We start from the raw sequence: 21,217 nt of genomic DNA, 5'->3' as shown, positions 1-21,217 counted from the left end.
CAAAGAACTTGGAAAGATTTTGAATCTATTCAGGAGAGAAAAACTCTTTAATTTTCTGAGGAGTAAAAACTCCCCAAGAAACTTCATATAGCTTCTTAGATTTTGCTTAGCATACGTGATAAAACATTGATTGTTGCAGTTTGGTGACCCATGAAATTTGGGGGTTAGTTTTCTCTTCAGACCAGAGCATATAATTATGCAAATAAAGAGCTGTCACTGATCTAGTGAAATACTCACAAACACATGCACTCTGAAATTGGACAGAAAAGTGAAAATGGTTGGTGATGTGATGGTGCCATGGTTTGTTTTCCTGCCAAGTTTCTATCTAAATTCATTATTCAAGAAGTAAACTTTAAAAAGAGACATATCATTCTTGGGGTGTTGGTTGTCTTTTCATTTCAGATTCTTTGTATTGGTGTTGCAGGCTGTCCACAAAGTACAGTTCAACATTATTTTACCTATGACAGTTCCCCATATTACTCGAGGTAATAGTCAAGGAAGAAAAAGATGAATGATCTAAAAAGAAAGATGTAGGACTTCTTTAGATTTCTTTTTAGAAACATGTGTCATGTCTGTTTCAAACAGAACTCAACTCCAACAATATAAATAACATAGTGAAAGATTTTTCACAAATCTCAAGGCGAAGGTCTGGGAAAAGTTGCTTAGAAGGCCTCATGGACTAAGTCAAATTTCCACTTTTAAGGTTTTTACATTCAGAGGGAAAAATACTGGTCACTGTGTGATATCCACTTAATGGTCAAACTTTCAGGATGACTTTCTCCTATCTAGCAATTAAAGCCAACTATATATTATTTGGTAACTTTAACCTTTGAGGTTCATTTTACAGTTATTACTTCTCTAAAAACTTTATGCTGGGAATTAACAAGAGTTCTTCAATCTAATCATGCTCTTTGGCATCAAGGTCTCCCAATTCTAAAGTTACCATTGCACAGGCTGTTGCATAATTTTAGATGTCATGGAGAGTCCCACTGATGAAATCTGAGAAGGTTCATGTCAGACCACTGACTGCTAAAGACATCACTACATGAAAGATCAGTGGTGTGAAACTTTAAAAACATCGATCCAAATGAATCAATTAAATCAACATTCATCCCTCCTAAATGTGTGGTTTAAAACTATCATTGTTGCTTTTTTTAAAAAAAAACCTTACATAGATTTTGAGATAAATGCTGGAATGCTTTGATGGCTACTTCTATTCTCGAATCTCCATTAATCGACTTTGTGCTATTTCCCTCTTTTCAACATCTTCCACTTGGTGTACATTCTTTACTTTTAGTACAGTGCATGACAGTTGCAATGCTTTAAATCTAAAACCGCCTAACAAAGCTGACGCTTTAGGTAGGGTAGCTTTAAGCTCTGTGAAGTGTTGATTAAAAACCCTTTCCCAGACTCAAACTGATCTTTTTGGAGATTAATAGAATATTAGATAAAAGGAAGACGAACAATTCAAGAGACTCCCACTCAGTCATTCTATACAAGGAAGGAAGGAAAGTATTCAATTTTTGAAAGGGAGTACCTCCTGGAGTCTTTTATTTTATATTATTACAGCCACTAATAAGTAATCATAAAATAACCACCACCATCATCCCCCTTTTTGCCACCCATATTCAAAGATAAGAATGTCTCACATTTATTTAAAGACATTTATTTTTCTCCACAGAGGCATGTGGAAAGTTTTTGAGAAATTTTTACACTTTCTGTAGTAGTAGTCTTTCTTAAATGAATTAAGATTACAGACACCAACAGGATCCTGTCAGTTTACAGTAAAAAAATATGACTGTAACAAGAGACACACGTGTTTGGATTGGAACTGCAAATAACCCATGGAAACAAACAAAATCTAACTTATTAGCATGGATAATTACTTAACATATCTCTAAAAGGAGCTAAAGGTTTTAAGAAAGGAATAGCTGTAAAAGAAATGTTATTTTCATACTGAACACAGTACATCAAGAACCTACATACACGAACTTGGAGGCAACTTAATCTCACCAGACTCCTCTTGGAAAACACATTTATTTATGGCATATTCAAGTTTATTTCATAAAACAATAGTTTAATGACAGATTGTTCAGGTTTCCTTGCTAAGGAGATATTTTAGATATTAAAACAACTGTCTTATAAATGTTAGCTTTGTAAAAGGTGCAAGCCAAATAACTCGAGTGAAGTTAGGATATTACCTTACAGCAATAATAAAAGAAATAAAAAGTAGCCATAAGGTTTAAAATATTGACGGATGCTTTCTCATCCTTCCTTTTATGTTTTTGCTTTAAAAAAACTCTATGCAGTTGGTGAATAAAGGAACTTCTGAGAAAGAATGATACACCGCTGTTGTTGGGAAAAATTGTTTTTATTTTAAAATAGAAATGGAAATATACAGGAAAAGCTTGTGCTTTCCTTTTTTTTGTTTTCACATAAACAATAATAATGCAATGCAGGTCAAAGCACAAGGCAGAAACTCGAGAAAAGAATAGTTATTACAAGTACATGGTCTTCTTTTCAAATATCCATGAAAGTGTTTAACAACTGGATGGCCAGGTATCTCAGAAAGCTCCAAAGCAATAATCTGGCCTTTAAGTTTCGACAGGACTATTTTGAATCTTAGACTTAACAGTAACCTCTTTCCTATTCTACTTGTTCTAAGAATTAAGTATATAATTAAATAAAAAACCCACATCCTGACTTTAAATCTCCACTCTCCTAAAAACCTGTTTGCGAAAACAAAAATGGGGAAGATCAGAGTAAAAATATTGTTAACACTGGCCACCCTCATGCAGGTGGGCTACTGCTGGTTGTTACTCTATGAAAATAGAGGTGAACAGTATTATTACATTTACATCAACAAAACCATAATCAACAGGTTAAAAAAATCCTACATTACAAAGAATCTGATCACTTACCAGTTGGTGGTCTAAAATGGTTTGCCTAGCTCCCTCTGGGCTGCTACAGCTCAGATTCACAAGTAGAAATTACATTTACACAACTTAAGTTTGCAAATAGCTCTCTATAGATAGTTAAACAAGGCCTAACCATCCAGCAGTTTTAAAGTATTAGAGGCAATTAAATAGTGATTTATTCTAGCTAAAGGTTTAAAAAGAGGAGAGATGATTTGAGAGAAGGAATAGGGGTGATTTGGTTTATAACTGAGTATATTTATTTTGCTCTGATTCAGGTGCAGAAGCTTCACAAATTTAGCGTTGCACAAGTGTTTTTTAAAATGTTATAAAATGGTTTCCTGTGAACATTTTCATATATTGATAACACGACACAATTTATAACACCTTGAAAAATATAGTCAATCCACATCAATTCTTGAATTTCTCACTGGAAGATGACATTATTTTAAACAGTTCACCACTACTTCTAAAATAGTAAAGATCAGATAAAGAGGGTCAATATCACAGACAAATGTGCTTCACGTTGTTGAGGCTTACTCATTTTAAGTCATCCACTAGCTGAATAAAATGCCGTTTTGACTTTTCCTCCTATAGTTGATTCTGCTTAAATAACACCAAAAGATATGCAGACATGACTACTGAAAACAGATCAGTTGGTCATCATTAAAACTATAGAACTAATGAATGTACTTATATGTCAAACACGGCAATGAGATATTAACAGTTTTTAAACTTGTTGAAATTGGTTCATAATATAAAAACATTTATGCATGAGGTGGCTGATTTTAAGTTACTTTTCTGAGGCATTAGACAGTTCTAAGTCATTTTGGGTACATTTTATCATGTCCTCTAAGGCAGGCATATTAGTTGTTGCATACACTTTAAAAAAGGATGAAAATATTAAATTCAGGTACTCATGTATTAGAAACAATCTTTACTCGGTAATTAAATTTGTCAAATAATTAAAAAATAATGTGAAAATTTAATATTTTAATTAAAAGTCAGCAAAACCTTAACATCTCTTGTATTTCACAGTGTTGGCCACATCTTCGCTGGAATAAAATACTTAATTGTTAAAATTGTAGGGCTAAACCCTACAGAGGAAGCGGAGTGCTAAAAATTATACCATTGGACTGAGAGAAGAAATTATTTCACACCAAGTCTTTCTCTTCTTGTTAAAGCAGGAAACTAAAAGGATCATTTTAGCCCCACTTAGCCTTTCAGAAGAAAAAAACTGCAGAGCACACAGGTTTAGTTTCTTGATGACAATAAAAAAATTCTATCCCTAGAAGGGCCTAACTCCAGGAAAGCTCAGAATAGATCATTCTGGAAAGAATTAACAACAATCTTTCTCCACAGAGAGATTTGAAAAGCAAAACTTAAGTGTGTTACATTTAAATTACAGTGCCACTCAGTACACATTATGTATTTAAAAAGTCAATTCCAGTGATAACAGTTGGAAATTCCACTGAAAATGGACTTTACACACCTATAATTAAAAGATCTGCCCATCATTGTTTTGGTTTTAACAGTATTTTCTGAAATCAGAAACTTGTGTAAACTCACAATCAGCTGGCAAAAGGATTTTTAGCAGTAATGTGGATTCAATACTTTATAGATTTTTATGCAAAGTTTTTTCTTTTTTTTTTTTCTGGTCCCTAAAGGAAAACAGGGAGAGAACAATTTACTCTCCCCAAATTACATGCTACATCGTTGCATTCATGTTCTGAATTTGCAATTGGCTTGGGGTGTGTGTGCAGGACTTCCTTAAAAAAAAAAAAAAAAAAAAAGAGGGGTAAAAGATGCCCTCAGGGAAAAGCCTATTTAAAATGGAAATCTGAAGTCTGGAATAAAAGTTTGCTCTGGTTGAGAGCCGGGAAAGATGGACATGATTAAAGAGGGGGAAGCAGCAGCGGCTGCGCTGCGGCGGGCGCTAGGACCGCGCCGATGCCCCTCGCCCCGCAGCGCCCGCGCGGACTCAGTCAGGGCAATTAGAGCCGCGCGGGCCGCGCCAGGCAGGGCGCTGTCAGCCTTAATCTGAGCGCTGACGGGCAGCGCTCAGCCCGCGCTCAGCCCGCAGGAAGCACGACCAGTGAACCCATATTGCTTTGACAGTTGCACTCATCTAGAAATAATGCAAAACGCTATTTAGATGTATATATCACGACCCTGTGCTCTGGGAAGAAAACAATCTAATGAGGGGCTGGGAGTCCGCTCGACGACAAAAGCAGTGAGGAGGCGTGCGGGTGCGTGCGTCAGGGCGGCTCCTGGGCGGCCTCCCCGGTCGCGCTAGCTCCTCTTACAGCTCTTCGTGCTTTATGCGGTGCGAGCGGCGCGTCACAGCTGGCTTCAGGGAGCTGGTCTTGGCCTCTGAGGCTTCGGTAAAGAATTTGAAAATAGATGGGAAGCTTTTCCAGGAAGTTAGCTCGTGACGGTCGGTGCCTGCAAAGAACCACACATTCGGTTACCAGGTGGCCAAAAGCGGCCGGGCGCGGTGAGGGCTGTGAGGGCCAGGCCAAGCCCCGGCTCCCAGCCGCCCCTGCCCCGCCCCGCCCCGGCCACCCGCGCCCCGCCCCTTAGCCAGAGCTCCCGCCCCCTCGCGGGCGGGCGCGCGCCGCCGCCTCTCATGGCACACCTAAGGCTGCGGGGTCACTTGCCCCCGGGCTCAGAGGAACCCAGACTTCGCTATCCGCGGCTTCGGGGCGTCTCCGGCCTGAGTCCCCATCCCTCTCCCGACGCGGGGACGCGGCCCGGAGCTATACCGGGGTCGCCCGAGGCGCGGTCTGGCGCCCCGGGGCCTCCGCCCCTCTGGGCCAATGGAGGCGCTGGGCGGGAAGGGCCACTCCCTTTCCCGCCGGGAAACCACCCACCTCCCGAGACTCGGCGCGCGCGAGGATTGGTTTCCCCTGCGCGCGGGATCGGCTACCACACACCCCACAGCGCCCGTTTCCTTGCTTCCCAAGGGTGGTGGGGGAGGGTTTTTTCCGCCGCTCCCGGAAGCTATGCTGTTAGACACGATTACCTCAGCTAGGTCACTAGGACCAAATCTTACGGGACGCTTAACGAAGGACCACATTCAAAAGGGATTATGCCTGGAAGTGTCCTAGCAGGCGACATTTTTACAGATTTTAAGGGGTAAATTTAGAACAGCTTAAAAAAAAGGCTTCAAAGCAGTGATTACTAAAAGAGCATCTAGGCCTCCCATTTTGTCAAGAGGAATTCAACTTAGAAAATGCAAGTTAGTTGCCAATTTATGGGGTTATTTTATTTTACTACAGCTTCTTTCTGTGGTTTCGATGTACTACTAATGTACAACATTTTTCAAATCAAATCGACCTTCAGTTTAATAGAGGCAGCAGATAACAGGGACGCAGGCATAAGAACAGATGAGGAAATACATGTATCTATTTTTGACTGCCTGTGATGGCTTATGTAGCATTTTACCAGGGGCTTCATACCTGAGCACTTTTTAAAATTAAAAATTAAAATAATTACAAAGACTTCCATGAAATAACAAGTGACTAGCTTTTAAACAGTTGAAATCTCTTCCTAGATTACTCAATTATGCAGAGAGATACCGCTTGGAAGTCGCGGGATTCAGGGCCTCTGTCTGATACTTTAACATTGTTAATGATAATTCTTTAGTCTGTAATAGTAGGTCATTGCTATGGTTACTCTACAATGGTGCAACACTTTGCTTTCCCCTTCAGCTATTCGCTGAGACCTGGTAACCACATTTGTTGCCTAGCAACAGTTTTGTGACAGTATCACAATCTAGGAGTTACAACAATAAGAATGCTATGGCTGCGGTGGCCAGAGAGCAGAAAGCTACAGTCTGTGCCTGTGACTTAGCTGTGGGAGCTGGCCCTACTAGAGAACCCCTCTCTTTATCGGTGCCCTCCCGACGAGGATTCTCTGTGTCCTCCTTTCCTCTATAGATTGGCCTCATGAACCTGAATTTGAAACCAAGACCCGTTATTAAAGTCATATCCCCCAATGCTACTTATTCAGACTAAAAATGAGGTCATTTCTTTTTCTGCTTACTCATTTTGGGCAAATTTCATTGTTATTCAATAGGAAGGAGGGATGAGGGTAGGTTTATCTTGGTACATCCTCAAGTGCTAGCTGGATTTTGACAATTCTTAATAGAATTCTTGGGGGAAAATTATATATATACGTCTGCCTGCATCAATAGGTGTATAAAACATAACATCTAGATATTATTATTATATTTTTAATGATTTATTCAAATGACAATCTTAAAGGATTCTCTTGAATTTGGAAGTATTTATATTTTCCAAACCTAAGTGAGCAGTTCTACATATGCTCAGACATGCCTACGTTAAATGATATTTGTGGGTATATCTAGGAGGAGTAGTTTCTGGATAGGTTTATCAAATGTGTGTGTATTCTACAGTGTTTGCAACCCTAGTTTCACTTCAGTAATAACTACTCAGTTGCACTTGTAAGATATTTTAAAATCAATTCTAATTCCTTTTGAAATACCATTCTCAGATACATACTATATGGCAACACCCACCTCCAAATACAATAAGCAAAAAAAAAGGTGTTAATTGTCTCCTTTCCTTCCCATTTCCCAAGCTTCCAGCCGCATTTGGCATTTCCCCCACAGTGATCACACTTACACCTACTAGTGTTACCAAGGCTATGATCAATTTGTAAGCTTTCTCAGGGAATTCCCCTCATAATTCCTCCCACCCCTTGAAAACCAATTCAATCTATGAATCTAGAGGGACCTAAGGAGTCAATGGTCTGAAGCAATTTTAACTCCTTTATTTCTTCTTTACTGGTGACAGTCCTTCTGAAGGATGAACAGATTTCCCTGGTGATAAAATCACTACAAAAGCTTTTTTTAGTTTTAGCTTTTGATGACTCTCTGCTTGATCAGTCCTGGACTGAAAAGACAAGAGTCCCAGAGATAACTGAATATTTGCACTGGCTCTCAACATTTATTCTTATAATTTAAGAATACAAATAATGAGAATGTGTGCTTCTGTCAGAGGAAGGGAAATTGCTAGGAATAAAGGTAATAAGGTAGGTTAGCAACTGAATTACAGAGAATGGGGTGGAGGGGAGAGAATTCTCCCTAAACTAAGGAATGATAACATGAATATGTAATACAAAAATATCTTTTCTAAATTTTTGTAAGTAGACTTGTAATAATTTTAAAAATATCATTTGGAGGTTGAATAACTGCACATCTATCTGGGACTGCAGATATACATTTCAAGAATATGTTTGGACACCATTTTCAAAAATTTAGGGCCAAAGTTCAATGAAAATATTTACAAATCAGTATGAAACTATCCACAACAATGCTCAGTGAATGGAAACTTTTGAGAGCAGGTGTCTAGTACTTAAAAAAATGCATCACTTTAGGGGACATTAAGTTGGGTGCTTTTTATTCCAACAGTACAGAAACTCTAGACCGTTACATTATCTGTTCATAAAAGGATACAAAAGGTGGAAGTTTAGGTTAATCATAAAAGCAGCCATTTATTAATAAAATGCAATGATGTAGAAGTCACAGGGAAACTAGTTTATTTGGTACTATCCTTGTTATTTGAAGGAGATAAACATGGTTTTATAGTCAGGGCCTAGTCTTTTCACTACCACTACTTTACCCTTATCAAAAGTTTCCACTTTTCAAACCCATACTTTTCCTAATTTAGAGAGGTTCACAAAATATAAGGAGTAAAAGGTTTTTCCACATTAAATATCTGTCAAGTTCTTGAGGAATGATTTTGGTATCATTTTTGAATGGTAGGCTTGGTTTAACTAGATAATTCACCTTTGGTGTAAATTCAGTTTCCTAGTCTATGAAATCAATTCAGTATAAAAGTAAAATGTATGGGGAGTTGGGGAGAGATAGCATGGGGAAAAATGCCAGATATAGGTGAAGGGGAGAAAGGCAGCAAATCACACTGTCACGTGTGTACCTATGCAACTATCTTGCATGTTCTTCACATGTACCCCAAAACCTAAAATACAATTTAAAAAAAGAAGAAAAAATAAATAAATAAAAGTAAAATGTAGCCAGGCACGGTGGCCCATGCCTGTAATCCTAGCACTATGGGAGGCCGAGGTGGGCAGGTCACAAGGTAAGGAGTTTGAGACTATCCTGACCAACATGTTGAAATCTTGTCCCTACTAAAAATACAAAAATTAGCCTGGTATGGTGGCATATGCCTGTAATCTCAGCTACTCAGGAGACTGAGGCAGGGGAGTCGCTTGAACTCAGGAGGCGGAGGTTGCCGTCAGCCAAGATTGTGCCACTGCACTCCAGCCTGGGCAACAGAGCGAGACTCTGTCTCAAAAAAAAAAAAAAAAAGAAATTAAAATATAAAAGATCGTAGTGCTTCATTATAAAAAAAAAAAAACCTTTGCTCAGTTTCAATCAGTGGTTCTTAATGGAGATAATAATGGCCTCTGGAAGCATTTTGGAAATTTGTAGGGATATTTTTGGTGGTCAAGATGACTGGAAGGTGTTATTGGCATTTATTGGGAGAAGGTCAAGGATAGTGGATATCCTGTAATTTGCAAGGTGGTACAGAATTGTTCTGCATCCCACATGATTTTCAAATGTTCAGCAGCTATTCATGTAGTTGAAAACCTGTTTATAATTATATGGATTAGAATTGAAATGTTTTACAGATAATTTAAAATACTTTTTGCATGATTTTAATATACACTGACTTTTCTGGGAATACAACTACCACATAAGTTGAAAGAGTTGTGCATTTCATATTTTTCAGAATCTTACCAAGAGTGGTTTACCCTATGAAGAAAATCTTGTGACTGATGGCACCATGTCTATGGTACTTGAGTTGCCAATAAGCATACCTGTATCAGCCCACATTTGTAGCTGTCAAATTCAAGATGATTCCATGTATAGGACCAAGTATCTGACTACTTCATTATGTCTTTCCATGTAGATATACCTGAGCACTTTAAATATTGAAATACATATTATTTTTATTATGAATTACTTTTATTCCTTCTACATGTTAACGAGAGCATTACAAAGATTTAACAGTCTCATAAGCAGGTTAGATATTATGTTACCTGTAGAATTTATTTCAGGATAGTAAAAGCACTGCATAACATTTGTTATAATAGGTAATCAAAGGTCAGCTTAAATAAAAATGAATGTTTAATTCTTTCTTACTACATTAGAGATTAATTCTGCCAATAATCTGAACCCTACTCTAGCTATCTCTTTTATCCTTGTACACAGTATAAAATACTTATTTTTCATTTTTCTTATGTTTCTTCCACAAATGCCGTTTGTCAATGATGTTATTCATTGTGAAATGGCCAAAGGGCAGAGGATCTTCCAATTAAAATACCATCCTGAATATTTATCCTTGACTTATCACTTGTTTTAAAAAATGATTGTGTAGCAAATTTCAAAGGAATGAAGCCAAGTGGTCAAAAGGATTAGAAACTTTAAGAATCAAGAATGAGACTATAAATCAGATGAGAAAGATCAAACTGCTAAAACATGTCATTTGTTTTCCCAAAAGACTACATATTTAAGAAACAGTGCATTGTAATGGAACTGACAAAGAGGGAGGCTATATTCATGCAATAGTATTTAGAAAAAATGGTTGAAAACAGTACTGAGAGTGGAATAGCAAAGAATAGGACAAGAGAGATAAAAACATTACTATATCTTCTTTCTTATCTATGCCCCTTACTTCTGTCTATGAATGACTCTGATTCAAGTGTTTCTTATAAATCAACCCTGCCCACATTCCTCTTTACTTGATCTTAGTGCTTATAAGTATTTTTGTGGGGATAGGGGAAAAAAGTATATAAAAATATGCTACTGAGTTAGCAGCCCAAATCCTGATGTTTTCTTTGGCAGATGTATATTATTCTGTAGCTGTACCTCATTTTATGCAGTAGATGTCTTAAAAAGTTATATGGGAATATAATTTCTGTTAATGAAATCTATTTTTAAGTGAAGACATGGGCTGTTTTACCTCAGTTAATCCCTTAATAAAGTGAATGATTTTCTGGTAAAGCAAATAATCATTCTTCAAAGGATATCACACACACACATACTGATTAGATTTGCCAGAGGTAAGGTTTACTGGTAAACAGACTGAAGAACAATCTGAGTGTAGAGTAACTTATCACCAAAAAGATAATTTAGAAGAATTTCTTCATCTGCCATTCACTCTTGTAATTATTGCTAGTCACTTTATCGTACATGGTCCTAGACCAAAAGGTAATAGAATACAGGCATACCTTGAAGATATTGTGGGTTTGATTACACACTCCCTCCTCAATAAAGCAAACAGCGTAATTTGGTGAATCATACATTTTTTGGTTTCACAGTGGATATAAAAGTTATGTTTACACTATGCTGCAGTCTACTAAGTATGCAAAAGCATATGTCTAAAAAGACACTGTATATACCTGCATTAAAACATGCTTTTATTGCCAAATTTTTATTGCCAAAAATGCTAATCATATGAATCTTTAGCAAGCTGCAATTGTTTTGCTGGTGGAAGGTCTTGCCTCCATGTTGATGACTGCTGACTGATCAGAGCGGTCCTTGCTAAAGATCAAGGTGGTTGTGGTAATTTCTTAAAATAAGACAATGACATAGTTTGCTGCATTGATTGAGCCTTTAATGAAAGAGTTCTCTGTAGCATGTAATGTTTGACAGCATTTTATCAACAGTAGAACTTCTTTCAAAATTGAAGTCATCCTTTCAAACCTTGCTACTGTTTTATCAACTAAGTTTATGCAATATTCAAAATTCTTTGTTGTCATTTCAACAATGTTTACAGCACCTTCACTAGGAGTACATTTCATCTCAAGAAACCACATTCTTTGCTCATCCATAAGAAACAGCTCACCTCTTAAAGTTTGATCATGAGATTGCAGCAATTCAGCCACATTGTCAGGCTCCAATTCTAATTCTGGTTCTTTTGCTTTTTCTACCACACCTGCAGTTTACTTCCTTTAATGAAATCTTGAATCCCTCAAAGAGGTTCATCCATGAGTGCTGGAATCAACTTCTTCCAAACTGTTGTTCATATTGATATTCTGACCTCCTCCCATGAATCACAAATGTTCTTAATGGAAGCTAGAATGGTGAATCTTTTCCAGAAGGCTCTCAATTAACTGTACTGAGATCCATCAGAGGAATCATTATCTCTGGCAGCTACAGCCTTATAAAATGTATTTCTTAAATAATGAGATCTGAAAGTTGAAACTACTCCTTGGGCCATGGGCTGCAGAGTAGATGTTGTGTTACCAGGAATGAAAACAACATGAATTTTCTTGTACCTCTCCATCAGAACTCTTGGGTAACCAAGTGTACTATCAAGGAGTGATAATATTTTGAAAGGATTTTTTTTTTCCTGAGCAGTAGGTCTCAACAGTGGGCTTAAAATATGCTACCCTATGCTGTAAACAAATGTGCTGTCAGCTAGACTCTGTTGTTCCACTTACAGAGTGCAGGCACAGTAGATGTAGCATAACTTTTAAGGCCCTAGGATTTTTAAAGTGGTAAATGAGTATTAGCTTCAACTTAAAATCATCAGCTTCATTAGCCCCTAAGAAGAGAGTTACCTGTCCTTTGAAGCTTTGGAGTCAGGCATTAACTTATTTTCTTTAGCTATGAAGGTCCTAGATGGCATCTTCTTCCAATAGATGATTCATCTACATTGAAAATCTGTTGTTTAGTGTAGCTGCTTTCATCAATAGTCTAAGCTAGATCTTCTGGATAACATGCTACAGTTTATATAGCAGTACTTGCTGCTTCACCTTTTAATTTTATGTTCTGGAGATGGCTTCTTTCCTTAAATCTCATGAATCAACCTCTGCTAGCTTCCAACTTTTCTTCTGGAGCTTTCTCACCTCTCAGCCTTCACAGAACTGAAGAAAGTGGGGGCCTTGTTCTGGATTAAGCTTTGGCTTAAGGGAATGTTACGGCTTGTTTGATCTTCTATGCAGACCACTCAAACTTTCTACAGATGAGCAATAAGATTGTTTTGCTTTCTTATCATTCAGTATTCACTGGGATAGCACTTTTAATTTCCTTCAAAAACTTTTTCCTTGCATTCACAACTTTGTCAACTGTTTTGCAAGAGGCCTAGCTTTCAGCCTGTCTTGGCTTTTGACCCTCCTTCCTCACTAAGCTTAATCAAGAGGCCATTGTTTGGTTATGAATTGGCCTAATTTTAACATTATGTCTCATGGAATAGGGAGGCCTGAGGAGAGGGTGAGAGACAGGAGGATGGCCAGTACAATGATACACTACAGTTATCAAACAACTTCGCAGTCCAATGATACACTACAGTTATCAAACAACTTTGCTGTCTTCTATGGGCATGATTCTTGGTGCGCCAAAATAATTATAATATTAACATCAAAGACCGCATATAATTACAACAGATATAAAAACAAAGAAAAGGTCTGAAACAGTGTAAGAATTGCAAAAATGTGACATAGAGACATAAAGTGAGCACATGCTGATTTTCTTTTTTTTGAAATGGCTGTTAACAGACTTGCTTGACACAGGGTTGCTGCAAATCTTCAATTTGTAAAGAGTGCAATATCTGCACAGTGTGATAAAGTGAAGATCAATAAAACAAGGTATGACTGTAATTCTGACAATCTACACATAATTTACACCCTAGGGTTTGGCTTAGAATAGGGAATATCAATTGTTCATCTTTGCATGTGAGAGATCATTTCTTTATATCTTTGTTTCAGGGAGAAAAAACCCAAACATGTGCCCATACCCTCTCACCCTGTCTCCCACAAAAGAATACATTTTTAAAGAAAATGGTAAAGAATAAACTTTGTAAATTGTCATGATAGAAGAGGCAGGAAAATAGAAAAATATGAAACACATTAATATTAACAGGATATTTCTATGATATTTTCAAAATGACAAGGCTTGATTTAAAAAATTGATCTTTAATAAGAAAAAGAAGTATGGGCAATTAGGAAGTAATGAAGACCTTGTCGATATAGCTATGTTGATAATAACAGGTAAGGGAATTCTTGAGAAAATCTAATATATGAAAATCAGTAGGTTTGTAATATGCATTATTGAGTCCCAGTGGGATTAACTAATGAACTTATGAGCTTACCAGCAGTTATTTTTAGAAAGCTATAAAGAATCAGAGAAATATCAGAGCACTGAAAAATAATGTGCCTTCTAAAAAGAAATACAATATAACTACTAAAATTTATTTAAAAATGAATTCTACAGCTTCTGAGAACAATATTCTTTTTGCAAAAATGAAATACACAGTTACTTATATTTGAAAAGAGAAGGGCTTCTAATGGATATCCTCCCAGTTAAAAGGACAAGTAGGAGCCAGCCACACTGGGAGTAGTGAATGGGACAGGGAAGGGTGTGCACCGAGCTTGTGTAAGGAAAATGCCAAGTGAAGCTTAGAAAACATGTTGCAATGTCTTGTTGAATCACCTGTGTAAGATACAAGCAAGTCTCTTTCCATTGCCAACAGAGCTGCAAGCCCTTTAATGCTGAGATTGTGTTGCAACTGTAAAGGCAAGAAGTCAAGTTTGACCAAAGATAATAAGCTGAAAGACACATAATCAGCAGTGGAGACTTCTGGGTCTTTTGCAGCTTTTGGCACAACCTATCATTTCCTCTAGCTCCTTTTCCGCCAAGTACTTCTCATCTGATGAAGCGTACGGTTGGTACAAGAGAAGCAGGGGTGCAGTAAAACTTGGGGCAATTTAAGACTTAGGGAGGGAGATCCAAGATGGTGGAATAGGAACAGCTGTGGGGTGCAGTTCCCAGTGAGAAAAAAGCAGAGGGTGAGTGATCACCGCATTTCCAAATGAGTTTTTATTTCCCACAGACCAGGAGGTTCCCAGGCTGAAAAGTGCCAAGAGTTTCTAGCACGGCTGTTTCAGCTGGCGCCGTGGGTCTCCACACAAAAACTTGCACAAATCCAGGCAGCTGTTTCAACAGGTGCCTGGAAAGCCTGGGAGACAGAGCCACCCATTCAACTGAAAAAAAAAGGGGGGGCTGAAACAGGGAGCCAGCTGATCTGGCTCAGTGGGTCCCACTCCCCACAAAGATCAGCAATCTGAAATGCTCTGGATTGAGAGTTTCACAGCAAGTGCAGCTGAACCAGCACAGTCCAGCTTGGTGGGGGGAAGGGCGTCAGCCATTACTGAGGCAGACCACCATTACTGAGGCAGTCCTAACAGGAAGTTCACACAGCAGCTAAGCAGTGCCCACAGCAGCTCATTAACACCTCTGCTGGCAGACTGTGGCTAGACTACCACCTTGCTGAGAAGGGCATCTCTGAAAAAAGGCAGCAGCATGTCAGGAACTTATAAATAAAGCTGCGCCTTCCCAGGACAGAGCACCTGGGGAAAAAGGGGTTCATGAGTTCCACTGCAGCAAACTGAAACCTACCAGCCCAGAGCTCTGAATGGAACAATGGAGCTCCCAGCTCAGCAACTTGAGCTCCTATAAGGGACAGACTGTCTCCTCAAGGAGCTCCCTTACCCCTGTATATACAAAGAGACATCTCGTAAAGGAGAGCTCAGGCTGACATCTGGTGGGTATCCTTCTGGGAGGAAGATAACAGAAGAAGAAACTGGCAGCAACCCTTACTGTTCTTCAGCCCCCGTGGATGATCCCCAGGCAAGCAGGATCTGGAGTGGACCTCTAGCAGGCCTACAGCAATGGGGCCTGACTATTAGAAGGAAAACTAAAAAACAGAAAGAAAGAACTTCAACATCAACAAAAAGGATGTCCACTCAGAGATCCTATCCGAAAGTCACCGACTAAAAAGACCACAGATAGAAAAATCCACAAAGATGGGAAGAAAACATCTTTGGGTGAAAACACCAAAAACCAGAATGCCTCTCCTCCTCCAAGGGATCACAACTTCATACCAGGAAGGGAACAAGCTGGATGGAGAATGAGTCTGATGAATTGACAGAAATAGGCTTCAGAAGGTGGGTAATAACAAACTTCTCTGAGCTAGAAAAACATGTTCTAATCCAATGAAAAGAAACTAAGAACCTTGAAAAAAGGTTAGACGAAGTGCTAATGATAAGAAACAGCTTAGAGAAGAATATAAATAACCTGATGGAGCTGAAAAACACAACAAGAGAACTTCGTGAAGGATACACAAGTTTCAGTAGCCGAATAGACCAAGCAGAAGAAAGGAGATCAGAGATTGAAGATCAACTTAATGAAATAAAATGAGAAGGCAAGGTTAGAGAAAAAAGAGTGAAAAGAAATGAATAAAGCCTCCAAGAAATATGGGATTGTGTGAAAAGACCTAATCTATGTTTGATAGGTGTACCTGAATGTGACAGAGAGAATGAATCCGAGCTGGAAAACACTCTTCAGGATATTATCCAGGAGAACTTCCCCAACCTAGCAAGGCAGGCCAACATTCAAGTCCAGGAAATATAGAGAGCACCACAAAGATATTCCTCAAGAAGAGCAACCTCAAGGCACATAATTGTCAGATTCACCAGGGTTGAAATGAAGGAAAAAATGCTAAGGGCAGTCAGAGAGAAAGGTAGGGTTCCCCACAAAGGGAACCACATCAGACTCACAGTGTATCTCTCAGCAGAAAACCTACAAGCCAGAAGTGAGTGGGGGCCAATATTCAACATCCTTAAAGAAAAGAACTTTCAACCTAGAATTCATATCCAGCCAAACTAAGCTTCATAAGTGAAGGAGAAATAAAATCCTTTATGAACAAGCAATCATCACCACCAGGCCTGCCTTACAAGAGCTCCTGAAAGAAGCTCTAAACATAGAAAGGAACAACTAGTGCCAGCCACTCCAAAAATGTACCAAATAGTAAAGACCATTGACACAATGAAGAAATTACATCAACTAACAGGCAAAACAACCAGCTAGCATCAAAACAGCAGGATCAAATTCACACATAATAATATTAACCTTAGATGTAAATGGGCTAAATTCCCCAAAAGACACAGACTAGCAAATCAAATAAAAAGTCAAAACCCATCAGTGTGCTGTATTCAGGAAACCCATCTCACGTGTGAGGACACACATAAAAACTCAAAATAAAGGGATGGAGGAAGATTTACCAAGCAAATGGAGAGAGAAAAAAAAAAGCAGGAGTTGCAATCCTAGTCTGTGATAAAATACACTTTAAACCAACAAAGATCAAAGGAGACAAAGGATGGCATTACATAATGGCAAAAGGATCAATGCAACAAGAAGAGTTAATGATCCTAAATATATACGCACCCAATACAGGAGCACCCAGATACATAAAGCAAGTTCTTAATGACTTACAAAGAGACAAACTCCCACACAATAATAGTGGGAGACTGTAACACTCCACTGTCGATATTAGACAGATTAAACAGACAGAAAATTAACAAGGATATCTAGGACTTGAATTCAGATGTGGACCAAGCAAACCTAATAGACATCTACAGAACTCTCCACCCCAAATCCACAGAATATACACTTTTCTTAGCACCACATTGCTCCTACTCTAAAATCGACTACATAATTAGAAGTAAATCACTCCTCAGCAAATGCAAAAGAACAGAAATCATAAGGAATAGTCTCTCAGACCACAGTGCAATCAAATTAGAACTCAGGATTAAGAAACTCACTCAGAACTGTGCAACTTTATGGAAACTGAACAACTGGCTCCTGAATGTTGACTGGATAAACAATGAAATGAAGGCAGAAATAAAGATGTTCTTCAAAACCAACGAGAACGAAGACAAAACATACCAGAGTCTATGGGGCACCTTTAAAGCAGTGTCTAGAGGAAAATTTATAGCGATAAATGCCCACATGAGAAGCAAGGAAAGATCTAAAATCGACACCCTATCATCAAAATTGAAAGAGCTATGGGAGCAAGATAAAAAAAACTCAAAAGCTAGCAGAAAACAAGAAATAACATGCCCATTGATGACAGACTGGACAGGGAAAATGTGGCACATATACATCATGGAATACTCTGCAGTCATTATAAACAATGGGTTCATGTCCTTTGTAGGGACACAGATGTGGAAACCATCATTCTCAGCAAACTGACACAAGGACAGAAAATCAAACACCACATGTTCTCACTCACAGATGGGTGTTGAGCAATGAGGACACAGGGAGGGGAGCATCACACACTGGGGTCTGTGGGGGGGGGGAACTCGGGGAGGGATAGGAGCGGGTGGGGAGTTGGGGAGGGATAACATGGGCAGAAATGCCAGATATAGGTGATGGGGAGGAAGGCAGCAAACCACACTGCCATGTGTGTACCATGCAACAATTTTACATGTTCTTCACATGTACCCCAAAACCTAAAATGAAATTAAAAAATATATATATCTACATTAAAAAAAAATACTCAGGGAAGCCAGGTGCAGGGCCTGTAATCCTAGCACTTTGAGAGGCTGAGGTGGGATGAATCTCCTGAACTCTGGAGTTGGAGGCCAGCCTGGTGAACATGGCAAAATGTCCTCTCTACCAAAAATACAAAAATAGCTAGGTGTGGTGGTATGCACCTGTAGTCCCAGCTACTTGGAGGCTGAGGTGTGAGAATCATTGAGCCCAGGGACATAACTCTGGGAAGTAAACTTAGTCCTTTTCCTTTTTTAAGTGCACTGCTTTATTCACTAGGAATAAGCTGGTACAAAACACATTTTTGGAAAATTCACTTGGAGATAAGTGAATTATCATCGATGGCTGCAGAGTATTCTACGGTGTATATGTGCCACATTTTCCCTGTCCAGTCTATCATCGATGGGCATGTCTATCGTCGATGGGCTTCAGCTTTGCTGAGCCTCCTGCAGGAGCTTGAGTGCAGGGTCGTCAGCCCTGAGGGTGAAGGTGAGTGTGTGCTGCTGGTAGCACTTGGGGTCACACTCCAGGTTCTCAATCACCTCAGCCAGCAGATGTGCTCGCTCCAAACCTGAGCTGGGGCCTCGAAGCCCAAGGTGGTGAAGTGCACATGCAGGCGGTAGTAAGAGGGCAGGTAGTGCAGGTATACTCGCAGATGGTCTCCCGTCATCTGGTAGCGCTGCATGATGGCTTCCTGCCCTGGTGAAGGATGTTCCTGAGCAGCAGCAGGTGCTCTGGAGTAAGGTCGCATAGGGATCTGATGCCCCGGCGATGGCAGATGGCGATCAAGTACAGGTCATCGAGCTGCTGTTGGTTCCACTTGAGGTCAGGGATGAGGACAAACCTGTCAGAGGGATCTGGGTTCTCAAAAACAATCCAGTCCACTTCAGCCTTCTTGTCGAGAAAGTTATATACTCACTGGATGCTGAGGCTCTGGGACTCCAGGGGAGGTAAAGTAATGTTCCTGTAGTCATCTCCTGTCTCTCAGATCAGGTGGAGGTCCTGGCGCAGGTATTTCTGCAGGTGTTTCTCTGTGGCGGGGTAAACCACATCATCTTCACATCACTCAGTTGTCTTGGAGGGAAAAAATGATAGGTACTGTAGATATCATTGGAGAACTGCAACTGGAGCTCAGGGCTGCCTGTCAGGAGCCGAGCCACGTGTCCCACCTGAAATGTTGACCTCTCCAGGATCACAATGGCATCCTCTCCATCCCCATCTCCAGAGGCCTCATTCACTTTTCCTTGTAGGAAAATGATTTTGTCCCATGCAGACTCCCTCAGCACTTTCTGGGCTCTGAAGCCAGAGAATGGTAAGCAGACAGGAGCACAGGTACCATTTCCAACACCTGCCTCCTTTTCCTCTGTGCTGGCAGCGTGCGCCTCCTCCATGTCCAGCTTGCACTTTCTCTTGCTGGGTTGAGGCGCTGCGTCCGCCATGCTGTTGGGGAGGCAGTCTTTTTCTTTTTTTTTTAAGACAGGGTCTTACTTTGTTACCCAGCCTGGAGTGCAATGGCATGATCTCAGCTCACTGCAGCCTCGACCTCCCAGGTCCAAGCAATCCTCCTGCCTCAGCCTCCCAAGCAGTTGGGAATATAGGTGTGCACCACCATGCCTGGCTAATTTTTGTATTTTCAGTAGAGACAGTGTTTCTCCATGTTGGCCAGGCTGGTCTCAAACACCTGCCTCGACTTCCTAAAGTGCTGGGATTACAGTTGTGAGCCACCACGCGAGGCCATACTTTATTCTTGAGGTGCAGTAGATAGCCTGCCTTGCTGTGGGTCTCTGACTTTGAACCTTGTCTTGTTTCTCTAATCAGCCTTTTCCTAGACAATAAAAAAATGAATGAATTTTTGTTACTTCAATTGCCTATAAAATCTAGACAGCTGTTATAGAAATATATTTGGGCCAAATTTTATTTGGGCCAGGTGTGGTTGCTCACGCCTGTAATCCCAGCACTTTGGGAGGCTGAGGCTGGCAGATCATGAGGTCAGGAGATGGAGACCATCCTGGCTAACACGGTGAAACCCCATCTCTACCAAAAATACAAAAAATTAGCCGGGTGTGGTGGCACACGCCTGTAGTCCCAGCTACTTGGGAAATAGAGGCAGGAGAATCGCTCGAACCCAGGAGGCGGAGGTTGCAGTGAGCTGAGATGGCACCACTGCACTCCCTCCTGGTGACAGAGTGACACTCTGTTTTAAAAAAAAAGTTTTATTTGGTTTTAACTGTTGTCTTATTGCAGATACTACTCTCACTGTTGCCATAAAGTTTTGCCTCCAGGGTTACATTGTTTCCCATTAAAACTTCAGCTCAAGTGTGGACAAAGCCCCCCTTTCCAGTTTTCCTTTGTCATTTTCAAAAATAACTTTAGTAAAGGAATGTAAATCAGCATAGAAGTAAACAAAGGAATGCAAAGAATCACAAAGTACTTATTTCCCTAAGAAAAAGTTTTTGATTCTAATATTCCAGCACACTTAGCAAAGAGCTTTACTGGGTCCCAAGTTCTTTCACTGTAAAATAACACTGTTGAAAAGGGCTGGTACAACTTACAGATATGTTGTCAGGCTTCTCCTCCCAGCTTACACTCTCTCTGCCTAACTGGTTACTTGTGGCTGCCAGTTTGAGATGAGAGAGAGAGAGAGAGAGAGAGAGAGAGAGAGAGAGAGAGAGAGAGAGAGAGAGAGAGAGAGAATGAGAGAGAAAGCTAGGGCAGGGAAGAATGAGACAGAGAATGAATTGCAAAATGCTCCCATTTCAAAACAAAACAAATGTGAATTTACTAGTTCAAATATCCACATCTTCTGTGGCCCTCCTCCTTTCTCAATTGTGGAGAGACAGTCTTCTCAGAATTCCTGTGATTAGTTCGTACATGCATTCATTGTATGCCAGGTACTGTTTCTCGGTGTTGAGGATGC

General features: G+C 39.8%; 1 protein-coding gene and 1 pseudogene across 30 annotated transcripts in view; both read right to left on the bottom strand.

Moving 5' to 3' along the window:
- Positions 1 to 1,650: 1,650 nt before the first annotated feature.
- Positions 1,651 to 21,217, bottom strand: part of ARB2A (ARB2 cotranscriptional regulator A) — a 513,783-nt gene continuing 494,216 nt past the window's right edge. For 24 of the 29 annotated variants that reach the window (XM_078365170.1, XM_054252603.2, XM_035291203.3 and 21 more), the window contains one exon: positions 1,651 to 5,360. In XM_078365170.1, the coding sequence (XP_078221296.1) occupies positions 5,218 to 5,360 (143 nt within the window). In that variant the 3' untranslated portion in view covers positions 1,651 to 5,217. Of the gene's footprint in view, positions 5,361 to 18,544; positions 20,126 to 20,774; positions 20,915 to 21,217 lie in introns of those variants that run through there. The other 5 variants (XM_078365173.1, XM_054252596.2, XM_078365182.1 and 2 more) reach the window with 2 other exon arrangements.
- Positions 18,545 to 19,739, bottom strand: LOC144581423 (m7GpppX diphosphatase pseudogene; annotated as a pseudogene). The gene has a single exon (XR_013532235.1). The product of XR_013532235.1 is annotated as a m7GpppX diphosphatase pseudogene (transcript).

This window comes from Callithrix jacchus, chromosome 2 (assembly GCF_049354715.1).
Source record: "Callithrix jacchus isolate 240 chromosome 2, calJac240_pri, whole genome shotgun sequence".
Classification (NCBI taxonomy): Eukaryota; Metazoa; Chordata; class Mammalia; order Primates; family Cebidae; genus Callithrix; species Callithrix jacchus.
This window is presented reverse-complemented; position numbering and strand designations above follow the sequence as displayed.